Source organism: Lolium rigidum, chromosome 7 (genome assembly GCF_022539505.1).
Source record: "Lolium rigidum isolate FL_2022 chromosome 7, APGP_CSIRO_Lrig_0.1, whole genome shotgun sequence".
Taxonomy (NCBI): Eukaryota; Viridiplantae; Streptophyta; class Magnoliopsida; order Poales; family Poaceae; genus Lolium; species Lolium rigidum.
Window position 1 is genome coordinate 11,666,060 of NC_061514.1, and position 27,438 is coordinate 11,693,497.

Consider the following 27,438-nt stretch of genomic DNA (forward strand, 5'->3'; position numbering starts at 1 on the left):
TAGATCTCCTCTCTTATATCCCTCAAGAATGAGCAAAAATCATGGGGGGATCAAGAGATAGGGAAAGTTCTTCAAAGTTAACAATGGAGGAGAGAGAGTGGAAGAACTTACCTAGCCCAAGGTGGAAGAAAACCTATTTATAACCTAAGAAAATAGAGTCATTGGGGAATAAAACGTGCAGAAAAATGACCCAGCCGGTCCACTGGGCTGGGCGCCAGACAGGCCGGCGTACAGGCCGGCAGCACCGTCCGACAGGCCGGACGGGGTGCAGCAGGATGATGGTGGCCAAAAGATCCCAACTGGCGGAGGGGCCAGTTCGGACGGGCCAGGAGCCGGACCATCCGGACCAGAGGCCGGTTCGGCCGGGCCAGGGGCCGGGCCATCCGGACCAGAGGCCTATCCGGCCAGGCCTGGGGCCGGGTGGAGGTGGAGATGCCCCTGGACTGTGCCCGGTTGGCACCGACGCCAGGGCCGGTGCGCACCGGATGGGCCGGTGGCAGGCCCGGCGGTGCCGGGCGGTGGGCCGGACTGCTTCATGCCAAAACATTTTTCTTTTTCTTTAAAATAGAAAATGCACCCGAACTCCGATTGACATGAAACCAATTTTGTTGGAAAGATAACGATAAATAGAACGCCAACAAAATATTTTAAGATGAATCTATAGAGGGAGTCTCCCACCGTCAAGAAATGGTGAAGACGTCCAAACTCGAAAATGTAATAGAAGATGCATGCGGATTCCGTTTTCGATGAACTTGGGCTTGTTGTAAAGCTAGCAACAAGCTCAAGAACCTCACACAGAGAAACACCAACAAGTATTAGGGATATGCAAAGTAAGTAAAGGGTTGAGCTCACTAAGATGATGTGATCAAGTTAACCAACCGAAAGCCCCTCTTGATAGTGCGGCTATCTATCATATAACCCGGTCTCCCAACAACCACCTTGATACCGGTAAAAGGAAAACCTTGCAAGGTTATACATTTGGTTTGCGCATCCCGGTTGATCTTGCACCCGGGAGCATATTCTTCCGGTTTGGAAATAATTTTTGAACATAGTTTACAATGTAAAAATTCTAAACAACAAGTTGGCTGGTACATCTCGACATTATATGTGATCATAAAGTGTTTCTAGGGAAAATCGACATTTTTTGTTTCGCATGCAAGAAAACGAATTTTGGTGCTTAAAAAAACATTTCACAAAAAATTTCTTTAGTTTTTCACACATGACATAAAAAAATATAAAATTTTCGCGATACTTGTACACATTTAACTTTTATCTAGATTTTCATAATATTTTAAAATATTTTCTCGAATATCAAGAGCCTATACTCGTAAGTTTAAGAGTGGTTTTCTCCAATAATCTATTTAAGACAGGCTATGCCTCCTAGAGCCTGCCTCCAAAGAACGCAAAAGAAATAGCTCAAGCTACCAAACCCGGCCAGTAAAAATCAATCCGGCGGTTGGAGGCCAATGTAGCGGCTCGAATAAACATGATAAGAAAGACGAAGCCCCCATATAGCAGCATCAAGCACTCGTTGAGGATAAGACTGAAAATCTACCAACATTTTTCCATTAAGGATTGTTTGGCTGTTCTGACCAAATTTCCCGGTAAATATTTTCGGCCGGGAATAGGCAGAAATAGGAGCAAACACCCGGGATTATTTTCCCGACCTCTGGACTAGGGGCAAAATTTCCTCGGTAAAAAGCCGGGAACCCGCCTAGATTTCTGTAACCAAACAAGCCCTTACCATGCACGGTTCACTCTCGTAAAAAAAACCTCGTGGTAGCGTTGGCAGCTCTGTCGCTGTCGCTGGGCCTGCTGCCGGGTGGTCCGGGCTTCGGAAGATGGAGACGGGCTCATGAATGGGCTCACCCGTAACAGACTTTAGCCCACGCGGTGGGTAGACCAAAACTGGCTGGGTTTCATACAGTAGGGCCCACTAGCAGCAGGCGGAGGAGGCACGTGGCGACACCGCGTAGGCAACCGCTGCTGGATTCGACGAGAAGAGCAACGAGGTGCTCTGGAAGGAGCACGTGGCATGGCAATCAGGCAATGTGCCTCGCGTGGACCAAAACTTATTCAGTCCAACTACTCAAAGAGCAAGGACGCCAAATCCTATTTTGCTCGTCGCACGGACAGCTTGCATCGATACTCAAAGAGACAACAGATGACGCTCATTTTTAGCGTTGAGTTTGGATGGTACTGCCAATCATGTAGGCTGTAGCATGATTGTTAGGGCTTAGGGGTAACGAGGTGTACCAGTCGCAGGCCACAACCCTAGTTCCGAACCCTAGCCTCATTGAGGCCTTGTTTGGTACTAGAGTTTTAGTGGGGATTAGCGGGGATAATCCGCTCCAAATTTTAAATCCCCACTTATCCCCAATGCATGTTTGGTGCTAGAGTATGAGAGAGTTTAATCCTCACTTATCCCCACTTTTCCCCACTTTTCCCCAAATTTTTAGTGTAATTTTTTCAATCCCCAATACTCTACTCCTACCTAGTGGATTGAGGATGGGGTTTTGTGGGGATTGGATGACAGCAGTGATTCACCCAATACTCTAGAGTATTATCCCCACTAATCCCCACTGAAACACTAGTACCAAGCAAGGCCTGACAGGGCAGCCAGGCCTCTAATGCATCCATCTTTGTTTCCGCTCCAAGTCAGGGCCTTCGGGTGAGATCACTGTGCCGCCAGACACGATTCAGGGCGGGAGAGGAGGACGATAACTGAAATTATCGGAAACAAACATGAGAACTCAACTGAATTTTCGGGAACTCACTCTCCTGAACCAAACTAAACTAGCATATTGCAAGTAAATATCCTTTCATGCATCTTACAGCTCATGAGTGGCCGAGTTTTAAAAAAAAACTACTAACAAAATTGTTGGTTTGACCCATGTGGTTTGCAAGGAACTGGGGCGAAACTTATCATGAATCCTGCTTTTTACAACTTGCTCACATGATCTGAGATCAGTTAGTTCTTGGCTGAAATCTCAGGCTTAAGCAGTTTCCGGACTTCCCCTGCAGTCAGTTTATCCTTGCCAGCCAGAGCAGCAAGCTCAGCGATAGACTGTTTCTGTTTGACATTATTCCTGACAAACGGTGTGTTAACGCTATCGCCGACAAACCGCCTGCCATCTGATTGGCCAGAATTGGGTCTTTGATGTTTTTGTTTCTTGGAACTTGGTTTGTCCGAGAGGAAACCAGGTGATTTCTTCTTGCCACTATTATTCAAGAAAGCTGTGCTGGTGGTTTCGCTCACGAGTTTTTTGCTGCTCGATTCTCCCTCAAACATTGCCTCAGCAGATTTTTGCCTCTTTGTATTTTTCTGAAATTGATCGGGCTTATTAGTGCTGGCATCCACAGTAACTTTGTCAGCCTTCTCTTTGTGTTTACGCTTCTTTGTGGGACTTTGAGGAGAAAGAAGTTGATCAATATTATGACCAATAGGTTTACTGTTTAGCCCAAATTCAGCTTGAAATTCCCTCTGAGTTGCATCTTTCGAAGTTTGCGCAGCTCTCCACTGATCGGGTCGTCTCGAGTATCTACAACGAAATAGATAGCAAGTGTATAAAAAACTTAGGACCACAGAAAAACGCATAGGGAAATAGAAAAATGACCAACCTATCAACATCCAGCTTCTTTAATAAGTATATGGCATGTCTTGTCCTAGATAGTTCATTTTGCATAGCCAACAGCTCCGACACGATGGCCTCTTTATGGGAAAAGTTACTGGCTGCAAAGCATTTCTCCACCAAGAATGAACCAGAAGGATTCATAGCAATTTCCCCATAATGGCCTAGCAATCTGTCAGGTCACACATATGTATAAGTCAGGCTGTTTTCACCATGCAGTACCATGCCAAAATAGCATTTTGAAAGTAAAATGACACATGAAGTATTAAGATAATTCAACGTAGCAAAAATAGTAGGCGTACCTCAGTTCGACAACTAAAAGAGAATTACTATAGCAAGCTAATGTAATGTTGAGCAATACTGGAATAACACGACATCAAAATGCATTATAAACCTACCCAAACCAACAAACAATATATAAAACCCAAACCAAAAAATGCATTATAAACCTACCGAACGCAGAGTGATATTACTATGTATTTATATGATTATAGCACGACAATACAATTCAGGAAGGGGAAGGGTGCTTGGCACCAGAATGAACCGATTTTCTATTTTAGAAATAGTTTGGGTTTTTCAGTCAAACATCATTACCTGACCCTAGAATGTCAGAGCCAAACACCCTCTCTAGTGTGCCTTGCCAATGTTACCAATGTCAATACTACTGCAACCTTCAAGTCTTGAAGGTTATTTATCGCGATGTAGTAATGGTCTAACAGGAGGCTCAGTGCTAATGCCATAAACAAATAACAAGTTCTTGCATTGTTGATGCATTCTTATTCTTATTACTACTTGAAAATGATAAAGAAGATACTGTATCACCAATAGTTCCCTAGAGCATGGCTTCAATACACAAAATTACCATGGAACCAAGATGAAGTTTTCTAAGGTCTTTTCTACAGCAGCATTGATGTCACGGGTTGGGGGAGGATTGGATCGTAGGTTGTAGTTGTGATCGGTGGGAGGCTTAGGGCGATAATCCCGTCGGCCTATGGTTGGAGAAGGAGGTGAGGATAGGCGCCTAGGCGCAGGGAGCAAGAGGTGAGAGATTGGATTAATTTTGCTTGTTTCTTGAAACGCATAGGGGTGGCTTTATATAATAGCCAATTACAGAATTTGCATCTAACTCTAACTCTAGTTTAGGTAATTGGCAGGGTAACCTTCTTCGGGACTAAACCTTTCCAATTATACCTAAACTCTACTAACTTAAACTAGGAGGACTCTAAAGGGCCGCAGGGCCCTTGCCCTTGCGACGGCTGTAGGCTTGGCCCCACATGACATCTCCCCCTCCATTCTGAAACAGGTTGTCCTCAAGCTGGAAGTCTGAATAGCGCTCCCTAAATGTGGTGACATCCTCCCAAGACGCTGCAGACGCAGGCTGGCCTTCCCATTGAATGAGCACCTGCTGGACTCCACGAGCAATCCGCGCACGCAATGCTTGTACTGGAGTCGGATGAACGCGTCCCTGAAATAGCGGAGGAAGCTGTGGAGGACCTGTCGGAGGCGGACCATGATACTTCTTGAGGACCCCAACATGAAACACGTTATGAATGCGGGCACGAGGCGGTAACTCCAGACGATATGCCACCGAATCAATCTGAGCGAGGATCTTGAAAGGCCCAAAATAGCTTGGGTGCCAATTTGCCTTTTGCTCCCGCTCCCAAGAACGCCGGCCGGCCGGTGCTGCAGACGAAGCCAAACCCACCCGCCCACATCAAAGGCAATAGCCCTATGCTTGACATCATAAAAGTGTTTGTACTGCTGAGCTGCTTGAAGGAGACGGTCACGAACATCCAGCAAGAACTGGTCGCGGTCCAGAATTTGTCAATCCACCGCCTGATTACGAATCTCGCCTGGAGTATAATCACGAAGAGACGGAGGATCACGGCCATACACAATCCTAAAAGGTGTGTCCTTCAGCGCCGAGTGATAGGAAGTGTTGTAGCAGTACTCAGCCCATGGTAACCATTGAAGCTACTGGCGAGGCCTATCCCCAGTAATGCATCTAAGGTACATAGTGATGATCTTATTCACTGCCTCAGACTGGCCGTCCGACTATGGATGGAATGCGCAACTCATGTGTAAGCGTGTACCCGCAGCCGCAAATAAAGCTTTCCAAAATCCCGAAGTGAATACCACATCTCTATCCGAAACAATGGATGTAGGAAAACCGTGAAGACGAACAATATGGGAGAAAAACTCCTTAGCAACCGTCTCAGCAGTATATGAATGTGCCAAAGGAATAAAATGGGCATACTTGGAGAAACGATCCACCACTGTAAGAATGACACTCTTACCGCCCACCTTAGGTAATGCCTCAATAAAATCCATGGAGATGTCTTCCCAGACACGAGATGGTACTGTCAATGGCTGTAAGAGTCCAGCGGGATGAAGCTGCTCTGTCTTATTGCGTTGACAAACTGTACAAGCACGAATATGCTCGCTGCGGGGCGGACCGTGCTTGTGGCAAATGAAAATCCCGGCGGAGGCGATGCAAAGACTTCTGGATACCTTCATGACCATCATCGTGAGCTGCCACCAAGACCTCCCCGACAAGCAGCGACGAGGGAGGCACATAAGCCCGTTGCTGGAACGTAACAATGCCGTCGACCAATGCCCAAGGCTGTCCCAACTCGCCTGACTCAAGCTGTTCACGAAAGGCGACCAATGCCGGGTCTGTCCCAACTCGCCTGACTCAAGCTGTTCCCGAAAGGCGACCAATGCCGGGTCTGTGTGCGTGGCCTGACGGAGAGCCTCAAATAGATCAAAAGAAGTCCCTGTGATAGCGCATGTATGGCAGGTAGCAACCTCACGGCGAGAAAGAGCGTCGGCGACAATGTTCTGTCGTCCTGGTTTATACTCTACTGTAAAGTCAAAGCCCAAAGTTTATACTCTACTGTAAAGTCAAAGCCCAAAAGCTTGCCAACCCAATGATGCTGCGGAATTGTGGCTAGGCGCTGGTCCAGCAAAAATTTGAGGCTGTAATGATCAGTTTTGACAATGAAAGCACGACCCCAGAGATAAGGGCGCCAATGACGCACGGCTTGAACAAGCCCTATGAGTTCCCTCTCATATGCAGCTAGAGAAACGTGTCGTGGAGCGATGGGTTTGCTGAAGTAGGCAATTGGCCCTTCTCCCTGATGCATCACGGCACCAAAACCAGATCCAAAGGCATCACATTCCACAATGAACGGAACTGTAAAATCAGGCAACTGAAGAACCGGTGGAGTAGTGAGTGCAACCTTAAGGGCCTCAAATGCGGTCGCCCCCTGGTTAGTCCAGAGAAATCCATCCTTCTTCAGTAGTGCGGTGAGGGGCGCCGCAATGGTGCCGAACCCCTTAATGAACTTGCGGTAGTATCCCGCCAAACCCAAGAATCCCCTCACAGCTCGAACTGTACGGGGTGCCGGCCAGTCGACCACGGCGAGGACCTTATCGCTGTCCATGGCCACTCCTTCCGCGAGATGACGTGTCCCAGATAGGCCATAGATTCCTCCCCAAAAGAGCACTTGGAGCGCTTGAGATACAACTGATGTGTGCGCATAGCCTCCAAGACGAGCTTGACATGGCGAAGGTGGTCCGACCATGAGGAACTGTATATCAAAATGTCGTCAAAGAAAACCAGAACAAATCGACGAAGGAAAGGTCCAAGTACATCGTTCATCAGTGCTTGGAAGGTCGCCGGCGCATTGGTTAACCCAAATGCCATCACCACAAACTCGAAAAGGCCCTCATGAGTGCGGAACGCCGTTTTGTGGATGTCTTCCGGGGCCATTCGAACTTGATGGTAGCCTGATCGTAGGTCCAGCTTCGTGAAAAATCAGGCGCCTTTTAGCTCGTCTAGCAGCTCATCCACAACTGGAATAGGGAACTTGTCCTTGATGGTGACCATGTTGAGACCACGAAAGTCGATACAAAAAGGCCATGTACCATCATGCTTGCGTACCAGGAGCACAGGTGACGAGAACGCCGACGAGCTTTGGCGGATAAGGCCCCGAGCAAGCATCTCTGCACATTGACGTTCCGGTTCATCCTTCGAATAGCCGGGTAGCGGTAGGGCCGGATGGCGACGGGCTGCGTCCCGGGAATAAGGTGAATATGATGGTCATGAGCGCGTGGTGGCGGTAGACCACAGGGCTCGGCGAAGACGTCCAAGAACGCGGCCGGGAGGCTGTCGAGAAGAGCTGCGCCCTCGCGGACATGTAGGTGTGCGAGCCGGCCCGAAGAACCAAGACACGTCCACTCCACCCGATGGTCCGTGTGTCAAAACGACATCCACTGAGTGGTGAAATCCCACACAATGGGTCCGAGCGTCTTGAGAAAACGTGTACCAAGCACAACGTCAAATCCGCCCAACGGAATGGCGTGCAAGTCGACCAAAAAATTCTCCGTGTCAATTGTGATCGCTGCCTGCTTGAGTAGTCCACGACAAGTAACCCGGTCCACATTAGCAACTGTGACTCCAAGGCGGCGATCAGAGGAGAAGGGCAACCCCACAACAGTGGCCAACTCCTCGTGAATGAAGTTATGAGTACTACCAAAATCCAGCAGGGCAACCAGGTCACGATCCCCGATACGTATAGCAACTCGCATGGTATCGGCCGGTGGGAATTCCGGTGACGGCAAGAAGTGAAATTTGGCCTCCTCATGTGCATCTGCTAAGGGCTCCTCGTCGTCGTCAGCGGACTGTATGTAGAACAGCCGTTTGCAGCGATGTCCCCGCACAAACTTCTCGTCACAATTGAAACACAGGTTCTTGGCACGGTGGTCGTCCATCTCATGGTCATCCATCTCAGCAGGGGTGAGCTTTTTTAAAACGAGTGCTGGTGCTAACCCGGCTGATTCTTGGGCTGCTGGAGTGGGGCTGGCTGCGGTCCTGGACGGGCGGATTTGCCGAGTCGCAGTTGTGGCTCCAGTAACAATGTTCAGGTGCTCGAAGGATATGGCCAAGTCCATCGCGGCGTCGAGCGTAGCAGGTTTCAGCATCTCCACCTGCGTCTTCATGGGCTCCCCCAAATTATGGGTGAATATATCCCGCTCCTCGGCGTCGGCGATTGGCTGGATCCGTGAGAGATTTTGATTTTCGAGGAAGCGCTTGGAGTAATCCACGACAGCCAGTACGGCGTGTCGAGATCAGCTCACCGAAGGGGTTGGCGCGCGTCGGTGGTCCGAAGTGGTTGGAGATTAGGGTCTGAAACTCGCCCCAAGACGGTCGGCGACCCGGTTTTGCCTCGAGGTGGCCGTACCATAAGGCGGCGACGTCGGTGAGGTGGTACGAAGCCAACCGGGTCTTATCGGATTCTCGCGTTCGCCGGCCGAGGAAGAAGAGGTTGCGGCGCGTCAACCATGGTCGTGGGTCGCTTGCCCCATCAAAGAGGGGAAAGTCGATTTTGTAGAGGCGGGGGCGCGATCGAGATGCGTCCGCCATGGCCGGCGGTACACCAACCACGGCCGTAGTCGTTGGCGCCTGCATCAGCCCTAGGCCGCCAAGTTGGGGCGCGCCCTTCCCTTCAAGGCGAAGGAGAGCGAGATTGTGGGCACGTTGTCTGCTGAACGCTGTATCCGCGATATCGCCACGAAACTTTTGGAGCGTCTCGGCGATGGACTTGAGGGTGGCACGGTCCTCCGCACGTTCAACCCTTGCTTGGTGATTTTCATCGGCGAGGCTGGTGAGGGTGGCGAGCACAGATTGGTGATCCTCCTGCTATTTGGCGATGATCTCGGCTAGGGTTTGCGGAGGCTCCATGGCAGCCGCCGGGATCGAAGATGAATCTGATACCAAGTTGTCACGGGTTGGGGGAGGATTGGATCGTAGGTTGTAGTTGTGATCGGTGGGAGGCTTAGGGCGATAAGCCCGTCAGCCTATGTGTTGTGGGTATACTTCATAGGTGTACCATCGACAGTGCCTAGATCCGGCAAGCCCGGGTGGCCCACAGACGGTGATGAGGCATGTGGCCCATCGGGCGGCCCGATTCTTGTTGATCATGAAGGGAGAAGTCCGGCCCGGGATCGGCGGGCCGGATCCGTACCGACATAGAAATAACCCGGATCCATGGAGGCCCATGAGGGACCCGGATCCGAGTACGACGTATATGGAAGGCGGATCCGTGACGTGCACGGCAAGATATTGTACCGTAGTTAGGCTATCTGTAATCCGGCTAGGACTCTCCATGTAAACCCTAGATCCGTGCGCCTTTATAAGCCGGATCCCGGGAGCCCTAGAGGCACAACCATAACTCATTGTAACAACGCGAAAGCGCCCGGATAATTCCGGACAAGCGGCGGTAGGCCCCGTCATCGTGCGGGTGTTCCGAAGCCGGGTAACTCGCGTACCACCGTCCCGTGTGCACTCCGCCCTATGGCCCCTACTTCTTCTCCCCTCGTGAGGATCCCTCCTCCGAGGTACCGTCGATTAGGCAACGACGGTTGGCGCCCACCGTGGGGCTCGTGGCGTCCGGAGGCCGGAGCCGGGAGGGTTCCGCCATGGGAAGCTACGACGACACCATCGTCGTGGGGCGAGTCCTCTACGCCGGAAATCTGCCGATCGTCCCTCCGGATGAGTGTCTGGATTCAGGCTAAAACCGACCCCATCAAGCTCTCCATCGTCCCGAGTTGGCGGCATACACATCTTCATCGGGGAAACCGTCGATTCCGATGGAAACCCATCGGTAAGTAGCGCCGACGCGACCGCCGTCGAGCGAGGACGCGATCGCGAAGATCCGATCCGAGACGCCGGAACTCCCTAGTGAGGATTCCGCCTTAGATCTAGAAAAATCAAAGCCCACCCAATCCGCCCACGAGCGAGAAACAAAGGTGGAAGACCAATGCGGATCCGCCTGGGTTTCCCGGGTGTTAGAGAAGCAAAGGTGTCACTTCGTACACTTCTTGGCCCATACCGCCGGAACCGCCCCTCAAGCGATCGGAGCTGGTCCCGAGCGGGAAGAGGCACCGGAAAACGTCGCGGATCCGGGTCGGGCTCGGCTCGTCGGAGAAAGCAAAGCTCCGGGTGAAGAGTCGATCTTGGGCAACCTCGAGCCCAATCTCCGGTGATACCGCGTCCATGGAATCCGATGACTTCGTCCGAAAGCTTGAGGAGTACGGCCGCGACGATCGGCCGAGGTCGATTCCGCCTTACCTAAGCGAGGTCCTCGCAACCGTGGCACCGGCTGGAAGAACAGGAAGGTGAAGACGAAAACACCGCCTCCGACCCCGGACCGTCCAATGTCGGATCTCCGCTAGATCGGATCCGTCCCCGAGGATGTCCTCGTCTCCGGAAGAGCTGGTCGAACAAGCACGCATGGACACGGTCGCAAAGTACGGTGTCCTCAATAAACCAATAACCCACGATGATGCCGCGGATCCGGAAGCTCTAGAAGCAACAAGACAGGAGATGCTAGCTACGCAAAAAGTTCGCAAATACCGCAGCTGCGATGCTTTGGACGAGAGGACGAAGCGAGCCAACTTCGTGGAACACTTCAAGAAGAAGGACCGCGAGGTCGATGAATCTCTTGCAAAGGTCGGGGAGCTTGAGAAGCACTTGGGAGGCCAAGGTAAAGTTCGTCGAAGAGGAGGAAGCTAGGATCGGGCGTGAAGCCATCCCTCCCCGCGAGGATTACCTTCGCCACCCCCACGGTACGGCGGCCGCTCGCAACTCCAAAGGACAATATGAAGAAGGCTGCCGAGATCTTAAAGAAGAAGAACGAGGAGATTGACATCGAATTCGTTCGCACGCTCGTTGCTTCGAGCAGGTGAAGCGACGAGCAAGGCCGACACTTCGCGCGGTCGGAATCCAATCCGGATCAATGTGTATCTACCGCGCAGAAGGACGCCCGTGTCAATCGCCACCACGATGATGAATCACGCACCGGATCCTCGGAACGCGAAGGAAAGTCGGGGAACACCCAAATCCTATCCCCGTACCGTCAAAGACGCCACCGTCGGATCCAAGAAAGGGAAAGGATGCAATGTACTACGGACGTGAGAAGTACGGAACCCCTCTCCCCGCCTAATGGTTACCCGCGACCCCCTCGCCGCCGTAGTCCAGCCGGAAACACCGGGCCCCGGGGGCATGGTGGAATCGTTATCCGCGACAACGTGCTGCCAAGAAACGAAAACGAGGGAGCGCTCGCCGGAACCGCGCCGGAACGAGAACATCCCTCGGGAGCCGGAGCCCGGGAGGAGTCGGAATGAGGAGCGCGACCCGGAACCTCGCCGTAGTCGCGACCCGAGCCTCGCCGAAGCCATAACCCGGAGCCCCGCCGGCACGACCAAGGCAGCCAACGCCACGGCGAAGGCAGCCATAGGAGCCGGAGTCGATGCGAGAGGGCGAGGAGAATCGAAGCCGGAAGCAAGAAAGCGGACCGACCACCTCGCGGGTCTCCCTCACCTCCACCTAGCGGTGGTGGCGGAGGTGGAGGCGGAGGCGGCGGCCGAAGATCTCGCTCTCGCTCAAAATCTCCACGTCACGGCTCGCGCGACGCGCGGGACCGCCTCAACGAGTACGGAGCCGACTACATTGGTCCGAAGTGCTTTGGCGAGAATGATTCGAGAAGAACCAAAGCCAAGGAGCTCCCTCAAGCTACCCGGAAATCCGAAGCATTATGATGGCACCGAAAGGCCGGATACTGGATTGAGGACTACTACAATGCGAGTAACCTTCGCCGGAGGAACCCCTAACATCGCTCGCCGCATGCTCCGGTTGTACCTTGTAGGACCAGCCCGGATGCGGCTCGGCGACCTCGAGAAGAACTCCATCTTTTGTCTGGTTCGACACGAAGACCGCTTTTGAGAAACACTTCGGGGGCACCTACAAAAGACACCGCCACGGCAAGCGACTTACAAGCTTGTATCCGAGAAGAAGGAGAAACCTCAAGAAACTTCCTCACACGATGGTTGGCATGCGAGAACGAGTGCGAAAACGTCGATCACACCACTGCCATGTACGCCTTTATTGGTGGACTGCGAGAGAGGAGGATTGCTCGAGACATAAGCTTACATGTTCGGCTAACGCCAACAAGCCGACTCGGATGAGATGATCTCCATCGCCGGTGATCACACCTGCCGCCGATGACGACGCGGGCGGTGACATCGCAGCTACTGACAATCCCCTGCACCGGCGGAAGAAGAACCGCGATAACGGTAACAATAGCGGCCACAAACGCAAAAACCCCGATGACCGGAAGAGTGGCGGATCCGAGATGGTCGCCATGGCGTTCCAACGCGGAGGTTCGGGGAGGCGGAAGAGGACGCGGCCGTGGAGGCGGAGCCGGCGGGGGTCGGCGGCATGGCAGCGAGGTCACCGCGGCGGATCCCGCGCCCCGCAAACCTACGAGGAGTACGAGAGACATGCCCCGCACGGCCCGCTTGGATCCGGCTACGGGGAAGTCCACTCACACCAACCGCAAGCGCAAGTGGGTCAACGACCTCAAGAATGACCCGGAGGCGGGATACAAGCGAGCCCGGAAGCACCGCCCACGCGGCAAAGGAGGCAAGGGCAAGAACAAGGACAAGGAGGAGGACGAGTTCCGAGGCGATGGACGAGGATGATAACTCGCCGGATCCCAAAGCCGGAACCGCGAGAAAATCCAACCCCTTCGAGAAAAAGAGCGTGGGGGCTTACCACACCTTCCTCGGAACCCCCACGATCCGCGCTACAAAATCAGCTACCCGGTTCTGAACGCCACGGTTCCGGTCGTGCCGCGATATGTCGGTGGTCGGAAGTTCCGTGCACATTTGACGGGGCGGATCATCCCGCCTCTGTGCCAAAAGAATACTACGCCTTGGTTGTGAGTCCCCGCATAGACGGGTATGACTTCTCCAAGTGCCTCATGGATGGCGGAGCCGGCTTGAACATCATGTACTCGGAGACTCTGGAGCGGATGAACCTCGCCAAGGAACGGCTCAAGCACGGCCTGGCCGAGTTTCACGGCGTGGTTCGGGTAAGAAGGCGAACTCCTCGGCGGCATCACACTTCCCGTGGCCTTCGGCGATGTTCATAATTTCCGCGAGGAGAAGATCACGTTCGAAGTTGTGCCCTTCAAGAGCTCCTACCACGTCATCTTCGGCGGGCCCACCTACCACAAGTTCCACGCAAGGGCGTGCTATATCTACAACAAGCTCAAGATGCCGGGTCCCAACGGTATGATCACCATAACTAGGAGACTACAAAAGGCTCATGAGTGCGAGTTGGGCGAAGCCGCCTTCGCGGAGTCTGTCATATCCGGAGAAGAGGCCGAAAGGCTACGGGGCCGCGGTGGATCCGACGCGAGATGCGGACCACCAAGAAGCGGATCTCCGAGCGAAAAACCTCCTTCAAGCCCGCGATAGAAACTAAGAAGCATGACCTTATTCCGGGTGACTCTTCCAAACGAGGTTTCGGTCGGGGCAAACATGGACCCTAAATAGGAAAGCGCGCTCGTCGAGTTCCTCCGCGCTAACATGGATATCTTCGCATGGCAACCTTCGACATGTCCGGAGTACCTAGGGAACTCGCCGAGCACTACCTCAACATCAATCCAGGGGCTAAACCGGTGAAGCAAGCTATGCGACGCTTTGGAGACAAGAAGCGCCGCGCCATAGGAATGGAACTAGCAAAGTTACTAGAAGCGAGGTTTTGTAATAGAAGTTATTCATACCGATTGGGTCGCGAATCCCGTCCTTGTACCCAAAAAGAACACCGAAATACTAAGAATGTGCATCGATTACTCGCGGCTTGAACAAACATTGCCCGAAGGATCCGTTCCCCTTGCCGCGCATTGACCAAGTCATTGATTCGACGGCGAGGGCGGAACTTCTGTGTTTTCTTGATGCGTATTCGGGTATCATCGAGATCCGGATGAAGGAATCCGACCAAAAGGCGACTTCATTCATAACCCCGTTTGGTACTTACTTGCTATGTTACTATGCCTTTTGGTTTGAAAAATGCGAGTGCTACTTACCGGCGTACGATGCGGCGGTGCATCGAAGGACCAAATTGGCGGAACGTGCACGCTTACGTCGACGACATCGCGGTCATGACCCGGAAAGGATCCGACTTGATCGGCGACCTCACGAAACCTTCAACAACCTCCGCGGGTACAAGATGATGTTGAATCCGCGGAAGTGCGTTTTTGGCGTGCCAGTAGGAAAACTCCTTGGCTTCATAGTCTCTCACGGAGGCATTGAGGTGAACCGGAAAAGATCAAGGCAATCCTGTGTATCAAACGGCCAACTTGTCTCAAAGATGTGCAACGACTAGCCGGTTGCGTTGCGGCAATCGGCGGAGTTTGTTAGCCGTCTTGGCGAGAAGGCGCTACCTCCGTACAAGCTGTCTGAAGAAAACGGACAAATTTATGCAGGGACGACGCGGCCGACGCAGCTCTCCGTGGGTTGAAGGAAATACTAACCTCCCCACCTATCTTGGCAGCCCAGTGAGAGTCGAGCCAATGCTCCTTTATCCGGCGGCTACCAACAAGGTCGTCGGCCTCGTCATCGTGGTGGAGCGAAAGGAAGAAGGTCATGAATATGACGTCCAAAGACATGTCTACTACATAAGCGAGGTCGCTGACGGAGTCAAAGCAAAGATACCCTCACTTTCGAAGCTAGCTTATGGAGTATTCCTAGGCGGCCAGGAAATTGAGACACTACTTTCAAGAGCACCCGATAACGGTTGTGAGTAAAGCTCCGCTGTCAACAATTCTCAACAACGGCGACGCAACGGGACGAACGGCTAAATGGGGCATCGAATTATCCGCCTTCGACATCGCTTACAAGCCAAGGGCTGCGGTCAAATCCCAAGTCTTGGCAGATTTCGTTGCGGATTGGACGAAGCTCCGGATGCAAGTCCGGAGCCGGAACCGAAACATGGGTCATGCACTTCGACGGATCCAAGCGAGCATCAAGGCTCGGGAGCCGGAGTCACCACGAAGTCCCCTATGGAGAAGAAGCTGCGGTATGTTACGCGAGATCCACTTCGAAGCTACAAATAACATGGCGGAATACGAGGCTCTACTACACGGTGCAGCGCATCGCTAAGGAAATCGGGATCAAGCACATCATATCTTGTGGAGATTCCGACACAGTGGCACAACAAGTAGCCGGAACCGGAACGCCGGAAATTCCGTCATGGCGGCCTACGAGAGCGAAGTTGACGAGCTCGCCAAGTGCTTCCTCGGATACGAAGTCAAGTACGTCGGAAGAGACGACAATACGGCGGCGGATATGCTATCCAAGCTCGGATCCGGCGAGAAGACCAATTCCGCTCGGAATTTTCCTAGAGCATCTCCGGATACCCTCGGTGAAGGGCGCTAACCGGAAAACCCGGATGTGGCGGTGTCTCCGGCTAAAGAGGTATTGGCTACCATTCCGGCTTGGACACGACCTTTCTGGACTACCTCATCGATCGGAAGCTGCCGGAGGACGAGGTCCTCGCGCGCCGGATCATCGGACGAGCACGATCCTACACAATTGTCGATGGACGGCTCTACAAACGAAGCGCAACGGGGGTGTTTCTCAAATGCGTCTCCAATCAAGATGGCATTGAAATCCTCGGAGAGATCCACGCGGGGGATTGCGGGCACCATGCCGCTCCCGGATCACTCGTTGCAAAAGCTTTTCGGCTAGGCTTTTATTGGCTCACGGCTAAAGAAGATGTCGATAAGATAGTCAAGACCTGCCGAGGTTGTCGGTACTACGCTACTCAACCAAACGCTCCGGCCAAGAGGCTGAAGACCATACCTATCACCTGGCCATTTGCGGTGCGGGGGCTCGATATGGTTGGTAAATTGAAAAGATCATCTCCTGGCGGTTGTGAATACCTCCTGGTCGCTGTTGACAAGTTCGAGCAAGTGGATCGAGGCCAAGCCGGTGAGAAAAGCCGATGGTGCTACGGCACTAAAATTCGTACGCGGCCTCGTGATGAGATTCGGCATCCCACACGGCATAATCACGGATAATGGCACGAACTTCGCTCAAGGAGAATTAAAGGATTATTGTGAGACAATGGGGATACGGTCGGACCTCGCATCTGTGGCTCATCCACGGTCCAATGGTCGGGTTGAAAGGGCTAACGGCCTAATATTATCGGGAATTAAACCACGCCTTGAAGGACCGGCTGCGACGAGCGAGCTGGAGCTTGGGCCGACGAGTTGGAAGGCGTTGCGTGGAGTTTACGAACTACCCCTAACGGATCAACGGGGTTTACTCCTTTTTCTCGGTATACGGATCCGAAGCCGTGCTCCCCTCCGACATCATCCACGATTCACCGCGAGTTTCCGCCTACAATGAAGAAACAGTCGACGAGGCCGAGACGGCTATACGTGGACCCGATCGAGGAAGCTCGGAACTTAGCGGACCAAAGATCCGCCATCTATCGGCAAAGGCTCCGACGTTATCACGGTCGTCGAGTCGGAAACGCTCCTTCATGGCGGGAGACCCGGTCCTCCGCCTTCGACAGGTGAAAGACCATAAGCTGCAATCCCCATGGGAAGGACCTTTCGTCGTTAGCAAAGTACTTCACAACGGGTCGTACTACCTGGTTGATTTTCGCGAGCTAAGGGATAGACACGCTAATTGGCGCCGGAAACGCAAGCGTGAGGATCCGGATGACATCTACGATGAAACGAGATCGCCCTTGGAATATAGCACAGCTACGTCCTTTCTACACTTAGAATATTTTTTCGAGTTACAAACTACGTAATAATTATACATGATCAATGAAATAAAGCTTATGGTTCACTCTTTGAGTCTTTTACCTCCTTTACTTGTTCATTTTAGATCGTGTATGTTTTTTCAGACTAAAACCGCGAGCTGGATATTTCCGCCTAGGCGTGTATGAAAGTTGTGATTTTCAAAATCGTCCTTTAGGACGTAAGCTTAAGTTTTCGATTAAGTTGTTATCCGTTGCGAACTCGTGGATTCCTAGTAGCGATTTCCGGCACCTACGCACGGGGGCTTGTTTCCGCGGTTATGGACGGATTGCCATTGGGCTTCGTCGCCGGCGGCGAGCGTTTCCGGCTAAGGTTTTCCGGCTCGTGGAAGGTCAAGCGGGCAAGCCGGAAAATAACGAAGTCGGCACTTGCTTTCCGAGCATAAAACGAAACATGCGCATAATATTAAACGGATAGCGGGATAAAGTGTTTCCGCCCCATGCATAATCGTTTCGTTCCTAGCTACTTAAAGAATTTAAAGTCTTATTACAAACCCTCGGCGGGGTCAAAATGATGCATTGTTTTTTCCCGCGGGAATAAAAGTTCTCATTCCCCCTTAGCCGGAGAAGTCTTGCCTTACGGATCCTGTTCCTTGGCGCCTTCGGCCGGAGAAGACACGTCTTCATCACTTTCTTCGAGAGGCGGCGGTCTTGGTCTTGGGTTCCTCTTGGGGAGTATTCTTCGAGCTGGTCCGAGTAAGCTGGGTTCCGGATTCCGCGAGGTCGCGCCTTGGCGGCAAGTTCCTTCGAAGTTCGCTTCTAAGGACTCGTCGGCGGGAAGGACGACCTTGTCGTAGAATTCCTCATGCCGGATCCTACGCGCGATACGGGTGTCGTAGCCGCTCACTGCATCCGGGAGAGCGCTAACATCCGCATCCGCGAGAACGCCCGTGGTTACCCGATCAAGATCAAGATCCGCATGATGCGCTAGGCACATGGTCAAGGCCATCGCGGCTGCGCCTCGGGCGACGGCGCTTGCGGATCCGTTACCGGCTCCCGTGAGAACATCCATCTTTCCAATAAGTTTCCGGACGTCGCAAGTACGACTCCTCTTGATGGATAAGTTATAGCATATCTTGCGGGAGGCGGAGATGAGATCTTTGCGGTCATCGCCTGCAAGTTGAAGAAGGTCATCTCGCGGGAACAAATTCCGGCGCTCTTCGGAATACCCAAGCGGTTCGCACACAACGGTGAGGACATAAGCATAAAGTAAAGCGTCGGAACAAATATCTGGGCAAGGTTCTAGTATCGGTACCCAAGATGTTCTCATTGAGCAAATCCCGAGTCTTTGTTCGCGGTCTCCATATACTTCCGGAGTCCATTGAGCTCTTTTAGGCTGAGATTTGATAGTTTCACTTGTCAACGTTTAGCTTCAATTTCAGCTCCGCTTTCTCCTTCGCATGCTCGGAGTTTTTCTCCGCTGGTTGCTTTCGGCTTGCTCTTTCTTAAGTTCCGCCTCCTTTAGCTTCGTCTCCAAATCTTGGTACGAGGAGCGCAGGTTCTCAAGTTCGGTCGAGGCTGTAGCAAGGGAAGAGGATGCGCCTATAATAATATAAGTTAACGAGTAAGTTCAAAGTCGGAAATTGGTTAATGACGAAGAAGGCGGAAACCAACCTTGGGCGTCGCCGGTTGTTTAGCCAAATCCGCATTCTCATCCTTCGGGGTCCGGATACTTTCCGCGACTCGGAAGTAACGCGGCGCTGCAAGGCAATGTTCTTGTGCGGCTCGTAGTGCGGCGCACTGCTGTTCTGTAAAATTTACACGGTGCGGGAATAAAGAATTCCGCTCTGTAGCAGTGGTTTCTCTTAAAAGCATCATTGTCGGAACTTTTCCGCCATAATGCTTGGGGGCTACTGGTTCATTCTAAAAAACTTTCCCGGAAGTAATTTTTCTCTAAGCATCTAAGCGCTAACTACTTTCTCAGTTTCCGCTTACATGCTTGGGGGCTACTGGGAGTACCTTTTGCTTACGGACGAGCTTGTCGAAGAGCGGCCGACATCCTTTTTAAAATCTTGAATCTCCGATGTCGCGGCATCGGGTTTCCCCGAGCATTGTTCGGCATGGCGTTGAGCAGGTCTTGTTCAAGCTCCCATTTCTCCGCCTCGGACAGCTTGTTGAAGAACTTGGTAGCATACGCTTTGGGGGTGGAAGTGATGTCGGCCGGATCTCCGAAGTTCTTCGGAAAACGACGATGTCGCCGGCGCCATCTCCGGCCTTCTCGGAAGAAGTGACTTCGGCCCTCCTTGGCCTTGTTCTCCTGCATCTTCTTGGGCGGGGCCTTTGGCCTTGGGATCTTCTCCACCTACCTTGTCGGCTGGCGACCGGAATAATTTCCGGTGGAGTGTTGGTGGCGGGAGGGAGACGGGTCAGCCTCGAGGAGGAGATGGGCGAGGAGTGGGGTGAGAAGCACTTGGCGGAGCCGGAGTAGGCTGGACCGACCGCTGGGAGATTTCTTCATGTATTTGGTAATGGGCTCCTGGTCGGCGGTCCGCGTGGCGGCGGGTTTCGGGTTCCCGCAAACGAGTGAAAGGATTCGGACAAGAGATAATTTCGCTAAGTTAAAATCGTGTCATGCTCGGAAACTTACGAGGCGCCGGGGATAATGGGGCGCGTGCCTTGGCCGGCCGTTGAGAGCATCCGTATACGTGCACGCTCCGCTTTCCTTGAGTCTAGCGGAGGTGGTTTTACCGTCTTCGGTTTCTTGGCGGAGGCCTCGCCGCTAGCTCCGGCTTCAGAGCCGGAAGCCTTGGCGCGGGGACGCTTTGTAGGTCGAGGGGCCGCCTTGCGAGGTGCCTGTTCCTCTTCCTCCTCGTCGTCATCCGGAACCTCCTCCGCCGTGTCTTCGGTAACGGGAACACGGAGAATGGCGCGAAAGTCTTCCTCCGCCAAAGTGTTGAGTCGAAGGGAAAATGAATAAAGTTAAAGATGAACATCCAAAAGTTTGTGAAGTTTGAAGCACCGAAAGGAACAGAAGCTTACGGAGGACACCGGTCGTTTGTAAAAATGTCTTTGGTCAATTCCGGGACACTGTTGGCCCCTCGGAATCTTCACCGGCGTCTTGATCCTTCTCTTCGGAGAATCGGCGGGAAGGTCGTGGCGGGTTACTCGGAGAAGATCATCCGCCCGGTATAGGCGCACATCGGGCGCGCGTTATAGCGTAGAGGCTGGATTCTCCGAGAAAACCAGGCGAGTGTGAGCTGGGCTCCGGTTAGTCCGTCGTGGACTAGCCAAGAGATTCTCCGCGCGGCCTTCTCCCGGAGTCGGGGTGCGGGCGAGCGAAGGAACGAAGCTCCGGCTCGCAAGCTCTTCGGAGGCTCGTTGACGAGCCGGGAGGCCTTCGTGGACCTTCGGAGCCGAGGCGTTCTTCTCATAAAACCATCCGGCGTTCCGATGCTGGACGGATTCGTGTGAGTCATGAGGAGGGTACATGCGACTAGGGCGGAGCATAAAAGTCATGCTTCCGCGAGTTCACCATAGCTTTCTCCTTGGTTTTTTTCTTCACCGGAAAAGAAGCGCCACAACTTAACATCGGTCGGATCCCAAGATGTCCTTCGCGAGAGAGTCACGAAGTTGGACAAAAGAAGATATGAGTTCGGGCAAATGTTGTGTGGCTGGAGCCCGTAGGTGCTTCGAGGATGGAGAGGAAAAATTCCGAACAAGGGAGTGAAAGTCCGCGTTCCACCCAAGCCTTAGTCATAACAACTTCTCCGGCTTCAGGCTTGGGGACGACGGAATCGCGCGTGAAACTCCAATGAGAGGAGATCATTCCTTCGTTCGGAGCTCTCTAAGCTCCACGTCGGTGGTCTCGCAAGGCCACCATTGACCACGTTCTCCTTCGCGGATCCGGGCCTTCGACGCCTTCTTGTTTTCCGCCTCCTGCACTTTAGCCGCCATCCGAGCTTGCCCTTCGAGTTCTTCTTGGAGCTCTTGGAGGGTAGGAATCCGGCTTGGAGCGGTCTTTGGAAGATGCGGAAAAAGGTTGAGCTAGTCCGATGTCGGAAACATACGGTGGCAGGGAATGATATGGGATCCGGGCATATGGGTTCTATCCGATTTGGATCCGGGCTACTCGAAGAGCTACCGGTGCAAAGTGACGATTCGAGTGGCATGCTTCCGGCTGCACCCATACAAAGTGTTTGAGTACCGGATCACCGAACCTATCTTCTACACTACGTTGTCTTCTACAAGGCCGGCGTACTTACCGCTAATGGCGCGGTGGCTCGACGGAGCTCCGGCGGAGTTGAGGTCGGCCGAACTTGGAGGAAGTTGACTCGCGTAACCACGAATCGGCGGCGGAGCGAGTTTCTCGTTCAAACGTGATGATCTTGGTGCGAGGGAGCCTCGGTTCGGCGGCGCGCAAGGTTCACCGTGACGAAGTTCGCCGGAGTATAGATCTGGCGGGCGGCGCGGCGCGAGGAGGAAGACGATGTGGTGAGAGGGGGTGAAAGAATGAATTTTTACCGGGCCGCGGGGTATTTATAGGCCGCGCTCGGAGATTCGGGATCCGGATCCGACGGTGGAAACCGAACGGTCACACCGTTGGATGGTTGACACGTGTTTAGGTCAAATGCGGTAAAACGACGTGGAGGTGATTTGACTGCGCGCTCCCGAAAATTCCGAGTCGAAGATTTGCATCTGCGAAGATTTAGCGCGGGAAATGAGGAAGTTGTGCGCGGGAAATAAGGAACTTCCGTTGTTGAGTGTGATCCGAAGATGAAGGATTTCGAAGCCGTTTGAGTCTTTTAAGATTCGGGTAATTTTGTGAAGATAAGTTGTCTCTCATTCGAACGGGCGATAACCCGGAAATGTTCTTTGGAACGTCGATGGATGAAGTCCCGCGGGATGGGAGCATTTTCCGGCTATAAGTTGGGAAAAAGAAGAAAATGCAAAGTTGGAGCTCTTCAAGTTTCTCCGCGTTACCAACGTTTGCCGGAGATCGTGTTGGACCGACGAAGGCGGAAGCTGCAGGCGAAACTCGGAGAACTACGGGGGCTCTCGTTGTGGGTATACTTCATAGGTGTACCATCGACAGGTGCCTAGATCCGGCAAGCCCGGTGGCCCACGAGACGGTGATGAGGCATGTGGCCCATCGGGCGGCCCGATTCGTCGTTGATCATGAAGGAGAAGTCCAGCCCAGGATCGGCAGGCCGGATCCGTACTCGACATAGAAATAACCCGGATCCATGGAGGCCCATGAGGGACCCGGATCCGATGACGACGTATATGGAAGGCGGATCCGTGACGTGCACGGCAAGATATTGTACCGTAGTTAGGCTATCTGTAATCCGGCTAGGACTCTCCATGTAAACCCTAGATCCGTGCGCCTTTATAAGCCGGATCCCGGGAGCCCTAGAGGCACAACCATAACTCATTGTAACAACGCGAAAGCGCCCAGATAATTCCAGACAAGCGACGAGTAGGCCCCGTCATCGTGCGGGTGTTCCGGCCGGGTAACTCGCGTACCACCGTCCCGTGTGCACTCCGCCCTATGGCCCCTACTTCTTCTCCCCCTCGTGAGGATCCCTCCTCCGAGGTACCGTCGATTAGGCAACGACACTATGGTTGGAGAAGGAGGTGAGGATAGGCGCCTAGGCGCAGGGAGCAAGAGGTGAGAGATTGGATTAATTTTGCTTGTTTCTTGAAACGCATAGGGGTGGCTTTATATAATAGCCAATTACAGAATTTGCATCTAACTCTAACTCTAGTTTAGGTAATTGGCAGGGTAACCTTCTTCGGGACTAAACCTTTCCAATTATACCTAAACTCTACTAACTTAAACTAGGAGGACTCTAAGGGGCCGCAGGGCCCTTGCCCTTGCGACGGCTGTAGGCTTGGCCCCACATGACAATTGAGCACATCCATTGCAATATAAAATTTGAGAGAGAAAACATATATGTTAATTGAGTCTGCCACGACATTGTTCAGACACGAGAGAAGCAATCTTTAAGGAATTGAGCTATTCAGGAAAGGCTTACTTTGCAAAAACTTTGAATTTTCGCTTTGCTGTTGCACTCGAACATAGGAATGCCTCAAGAACACGGCTGCCACCAGAGTCCTTGGCAATCCGGAGGATCCGACCATCGTCCAAAGCCGGCAAGCTTGCAACATATTGCCGAATATATTGCTTGTGTGCAAAATGGAAGCAAGGAGTAAGGTCCTAGCAACATTCTCATCATACTGTTCAGGAAACAAAAGTAACGACTTAAGTGAATATGTCAAGAGGGATAAGAGATGTTGACTTGTAATGTACTGACTGTTGCTACATTGTTGCTCAAGATAGTCAATTATATATAACTTAGTAAGAGGAAAAGTAAAGAAAGATGCATAGTAAAGATCAAGCAGATATGCTCTACATAGTTAACGAAATGAGCTTGTTATGGACCACAAAACAGCTTGCAACATAGCAGAGTGTTGATGAATGCTATCAGCATAAAACTAATAAACTGGATATTTGTAAACCTGGACCAGTAAAGTCATGCAAAGAAAGTTTGACAACAAATTTAATGAACATGTCAGTAATACATACATGTGGGTATTGAAAAATTGATTGCAGCATCAGGCAACCAAGAACACTCATCTTGACACCAGGTGGCCATTTCCAATATGATTTCTCCCGAAGGAAATTCTCAAGAAAAAGTATATGTGCAACGATGCTATCAGGAGATTCGGAATCTGATGCTATTGCTGCAGAAAGAGCTTCAGAGCTCTGCAGTTCAGACAAATCATATACATTTAAATAACAGATATTCTCAAATAACAACCCAGAGATTTCAAGTTGAAAGAAGACCTCAAGGCGATATGTTTCAAGCCGCTGGCATGCCGCTAAAATGGAAGCCACCACTCCTGTTTTACCTAGCTCAAGCAACTCCTTGATTTTAGGACCAAGTTCCTCCCAGATTTGCTTCATCTGTCAAAAGACAAGAGCTCTATTGATACAGCATTGCAATACATCAAGTGCTAACGCAAGAAAAACCAGGCTGACATGATCTCAAGGAGAAATTTGACATAGATTGAATATATGTTGTATACTACCTATCACATATATGGAGAATTAAAGTAATAGGTTTGGATACATGAGGGTGCGTACAAGTAAATTCTGCTTCCAACATAACAATTAATAAATATGCAGTATTAATAACTGAGAAATGGTAGAGCTGTCAACTGTTTACTTCACAAGAGATTAAAAAAATGACAAATGCACAAGAGATGGTCATTTTCTAACAAATGCACAAGAAATAGTTGACTGGACACAAATTATCCAAATACAGTTTAATGAATGTTTGAAGTTTAAACTATCTCCTGAAAAAGGATGCATGCTATTAGTTCAACATCAAGATCTACAATAATCATTTTAGCGCAATAAAGAAAGCAATGATGCTAATAGAAGTCCTCTCCTCTAGGTCATCAGACTTCAGCAATGTTTCACCATATGTTAACTTAGTGGAATACAAACTATGTAATGGACCTTTATTTCAGTATAATAGATTCTCTAAGGTTCTAGAACTCAGTAATCGCTACTAGATCAGGCACCTAACTTTGTAGTGATCATACAGTGATCAACCTTGAACTTGGTTAGTAATGCCTTTATATATGTACATTTATATGGAATCAGAATGGATGGTTAGAGTAGAGTAGCAGCAGCAGCAGCCACCTCCGGTAAACACTAAACAGTGCCTGGCAAGCGAAAAGGACTAGCTAATCATGGAGCAACAGCAGCCGCTAGCTTCCTCCACAAAAAGGAGATGTGGCAGCAGTAGGTCCAGTGCCAATGCAGAACAGTTTTACCAGTTATCCAGGGTATCAGCTGGTTATACCCGATCATACCGACTGCCGGAGGGTCATCCTGTTATAGTGATCAATGATTATACCAGGCAAGTACTCATTTTTGCATGCTACTTAGTGAGGGCACCTGTTGCTAGTACTCAAACGGTTTTAGAACACTGATTTGCTAAGAGAGCATTTAGATTGGCTTATATGCTACAAAACTAACAAAATGCCAGAGAAACTTCTGAATGTAAATTACGTTATACCTGATCTGCAGTTTTGGCTGATGAGATTAAAGCTTGTATGACATAATTACCACAGTGGTGAGATGAGATTGCAAATAATGCACCCTTAAGAGTGCCTATAAGCATATTGCTGCGCAGTTCCTCAGGAGCAACATCTATAATGACCTGCAAGCCATTTTCATTCAGTGAATATTTTTACACATACCAAATTGCAAAGAAAAGAACAAGGGCCAGAAGATCCCCATGGTGACAGATTCTTATGAGTATAAAAGATATGAATTGAATGCCAATGAGAAACAAGAAAACAAAAAATAAAACCTCCAAGAGATGACTATAAGCAGTGTCTTCAAGTAAAGCAACGATTTTATTCTTTTGTTCACTGTTATCTTCCTTCTGAGCAGTGTCATCCTCATCGTAACCAAGAAGAATGGATATAATGTGGTTCAACTCACGATCATCGCCAGCAGATAATTTCAACACAGTCTGCACAAGGATATGTTCAGATTGTTATTAAGCAAAATAAAAAAAGAACAGCTCTATGCTTTGCAACAAATGGTGACAAGAGACACTAACCTGTAAAACAAGGCTACTGTTCTTCTCAGTTAGTAACGTGGAAATGCAATTTTCTGCCTTTTGTAGCATTTGCCTGACAAAAGTTTTAAACATGTCTGAGAAACCATGTTCAAAGTTTGCCGGATTCTGGTCGCCTGATCTGCTTGAAGCACAGCTCAATCTTTCAGCCAGAACAGCAGATCTCTTAGTCGTGTGGAAATCTTTCAATGAATCTAATGGGACGCCCTTACAAAGACAGAGAAGCGTCCTTAGAACATGAGATCCATAGCAGCTGCACATCACATTAGTAGCGTCTGCAGCAATAACCTGCGGCAACAATAAAAATATGAGTTCCACTACATACACTGCAATTAGGGCACAAAGCAGAGCTGAAAAGAGAATACCTTGCATATCTTGCTCAATATCTCTTCTACAATGACCCTGGAGGTCCCATCTTCAAGATGTGTTGCCAGTGACTTGAGAGCTGCTTCAGCCACATGAGATCCAAATTTGTCCATGGCAATAACAGGAAAAGAGTGAATACAGCTGCGGAGGAACATGCACAACGGCTCCAACTCACAGCCTTGGACAAGAATCTGCAAGGTGTGGCTTATTACACCATCAGTGATGAGTTCGAGCTCTTTCCCTTTAGTTTCCTCCAGAGCATTAGCGCATATAGTCGACCGGTCCTCCAAATCGATCTCCTTATTGTCAAAGAGATTCGATATCTCCAGAAAGTACTTTGCAGTTTCAGGTTCAACCTTTTTCCTGAATATTGTTGAGCACGAGAAAGAAACCCTTAGCACTTGACATCCTCATATATGTATAAATAGGCTATTATCTCATCACGGCATACAACAGGAATGTAAATTCAGACTTTGAGAGAGTGTGCAGAGTACGTACCTCATTACATTCGTTGAAGCATCGGCGGATTGTGATGAATTCTGATCCTTCGTACCCCTGAGATTCGTAGAACTATCTGAGTGGTGGTCCTTGGCACGCCCTTTCCCTGTGTTCCCATCCTCCCTGTTATTCCTCTTCTTTCTGGGCTTCTGGCCCAGATCCTTGCTTCGTTTCTTAGCAGGAAAGCTATCATCTAGCAAATCGCCTTGTCCCATGCCTTAGGTGTGCTTAGAGGACAACTGCAAAACCACAAGATTCAACAGGCATGGAGCAGAATCAGCACTCTGAAAAATTGCCAACCTATGCAAAAAAAAAAAAATATTAGCATTTTTCACATGCTCAAGTCGGGCTAGGCTTGCCAGGTCCCAGACGAGATGGGGGGAGGGGAAAGTGACCTGCAGAGTGCAGCTCCGGGCGGCGGACGGCGGAGCAGGCTGCTCGGCGGAGGCCAGAAGTGTGGCGGCGCGCAGCGGCAGGTCAGGAGGCCGGAGAGGTGAAAAGACAGAGGAAGGGTTTGCTCGCTGTATAGATCGACTATGGGTATTCCCGTGTCCCTCCCGTATCTAGCGTGTATCCCACCACGTATATTCCCGTGAGACGGAGCGCGGTGTGCAAGGCGGAGTGCGGTGCCTGGAGGCGGAGTACGGCGGCGCCGCGG

At 51.1% G+C, this 27,438-nt stretch overlaps 1 protein-coding gene across 1 annotated transcript; it reads right to left on the reverse strand.

Annotated features, from left to right (window-relative positions):
• Positions 1-2,782: 2,782 nt before the first annotated feature.
• Positions 2,783-27,438, reverse strand: LOC124675311 (pumilio homolog 23-like). Its single transcript, XM_047211375.1, has 11 exons — positions 27,176-27,438; positions 26,781-27,019; positions 26,282-26,645; positions 25,899-26,204; positions 25,644-25,808; positions 25,347-25,490; positions 24,104-24,223; positions 23,843-24,022; positions 23,292-23,440; positions 3,622-3,804; positions 2,783-3,542 (listed from the first exon to the last, which is right to left on the reverse strand). The coding sequence occupies exons 2-11, from the start codon at positions 26,993-26,995 to the stop codon at positions 2,972-2,974; spliced, it is 2,397 nt and encodes a 798-aa protein (XP_047067331.1). The 5' UTR covers positions 26,996-27,019; positions 27,176-27,438; the 3' UTR covers positions 2,783-2,971.

Coding starts and splice junctions, on each gene's coding strand:
- LOC124675311 (XM_047211375.1), bottom strand. CDS start 26,995: ATGGGACAAGGCGATTTGCTAGATGATAGCTTTCCTGCTAAGAAACGA. Junction 25,809..25,898: donor ACAGTAGCCTTGTTTTACAG/GTTAGTGTCTCT, acceptor ATCCTTGTGCAG/ACTGTGTTGAAATTATCTGC. Junction 24,023..24,103: donor TTGAAACATATCGCCTTGAG/GTCTTCTTTCAA, acceptor TCTGAACTGCAG/AGCTCTGAAGCTCTTTCTGC.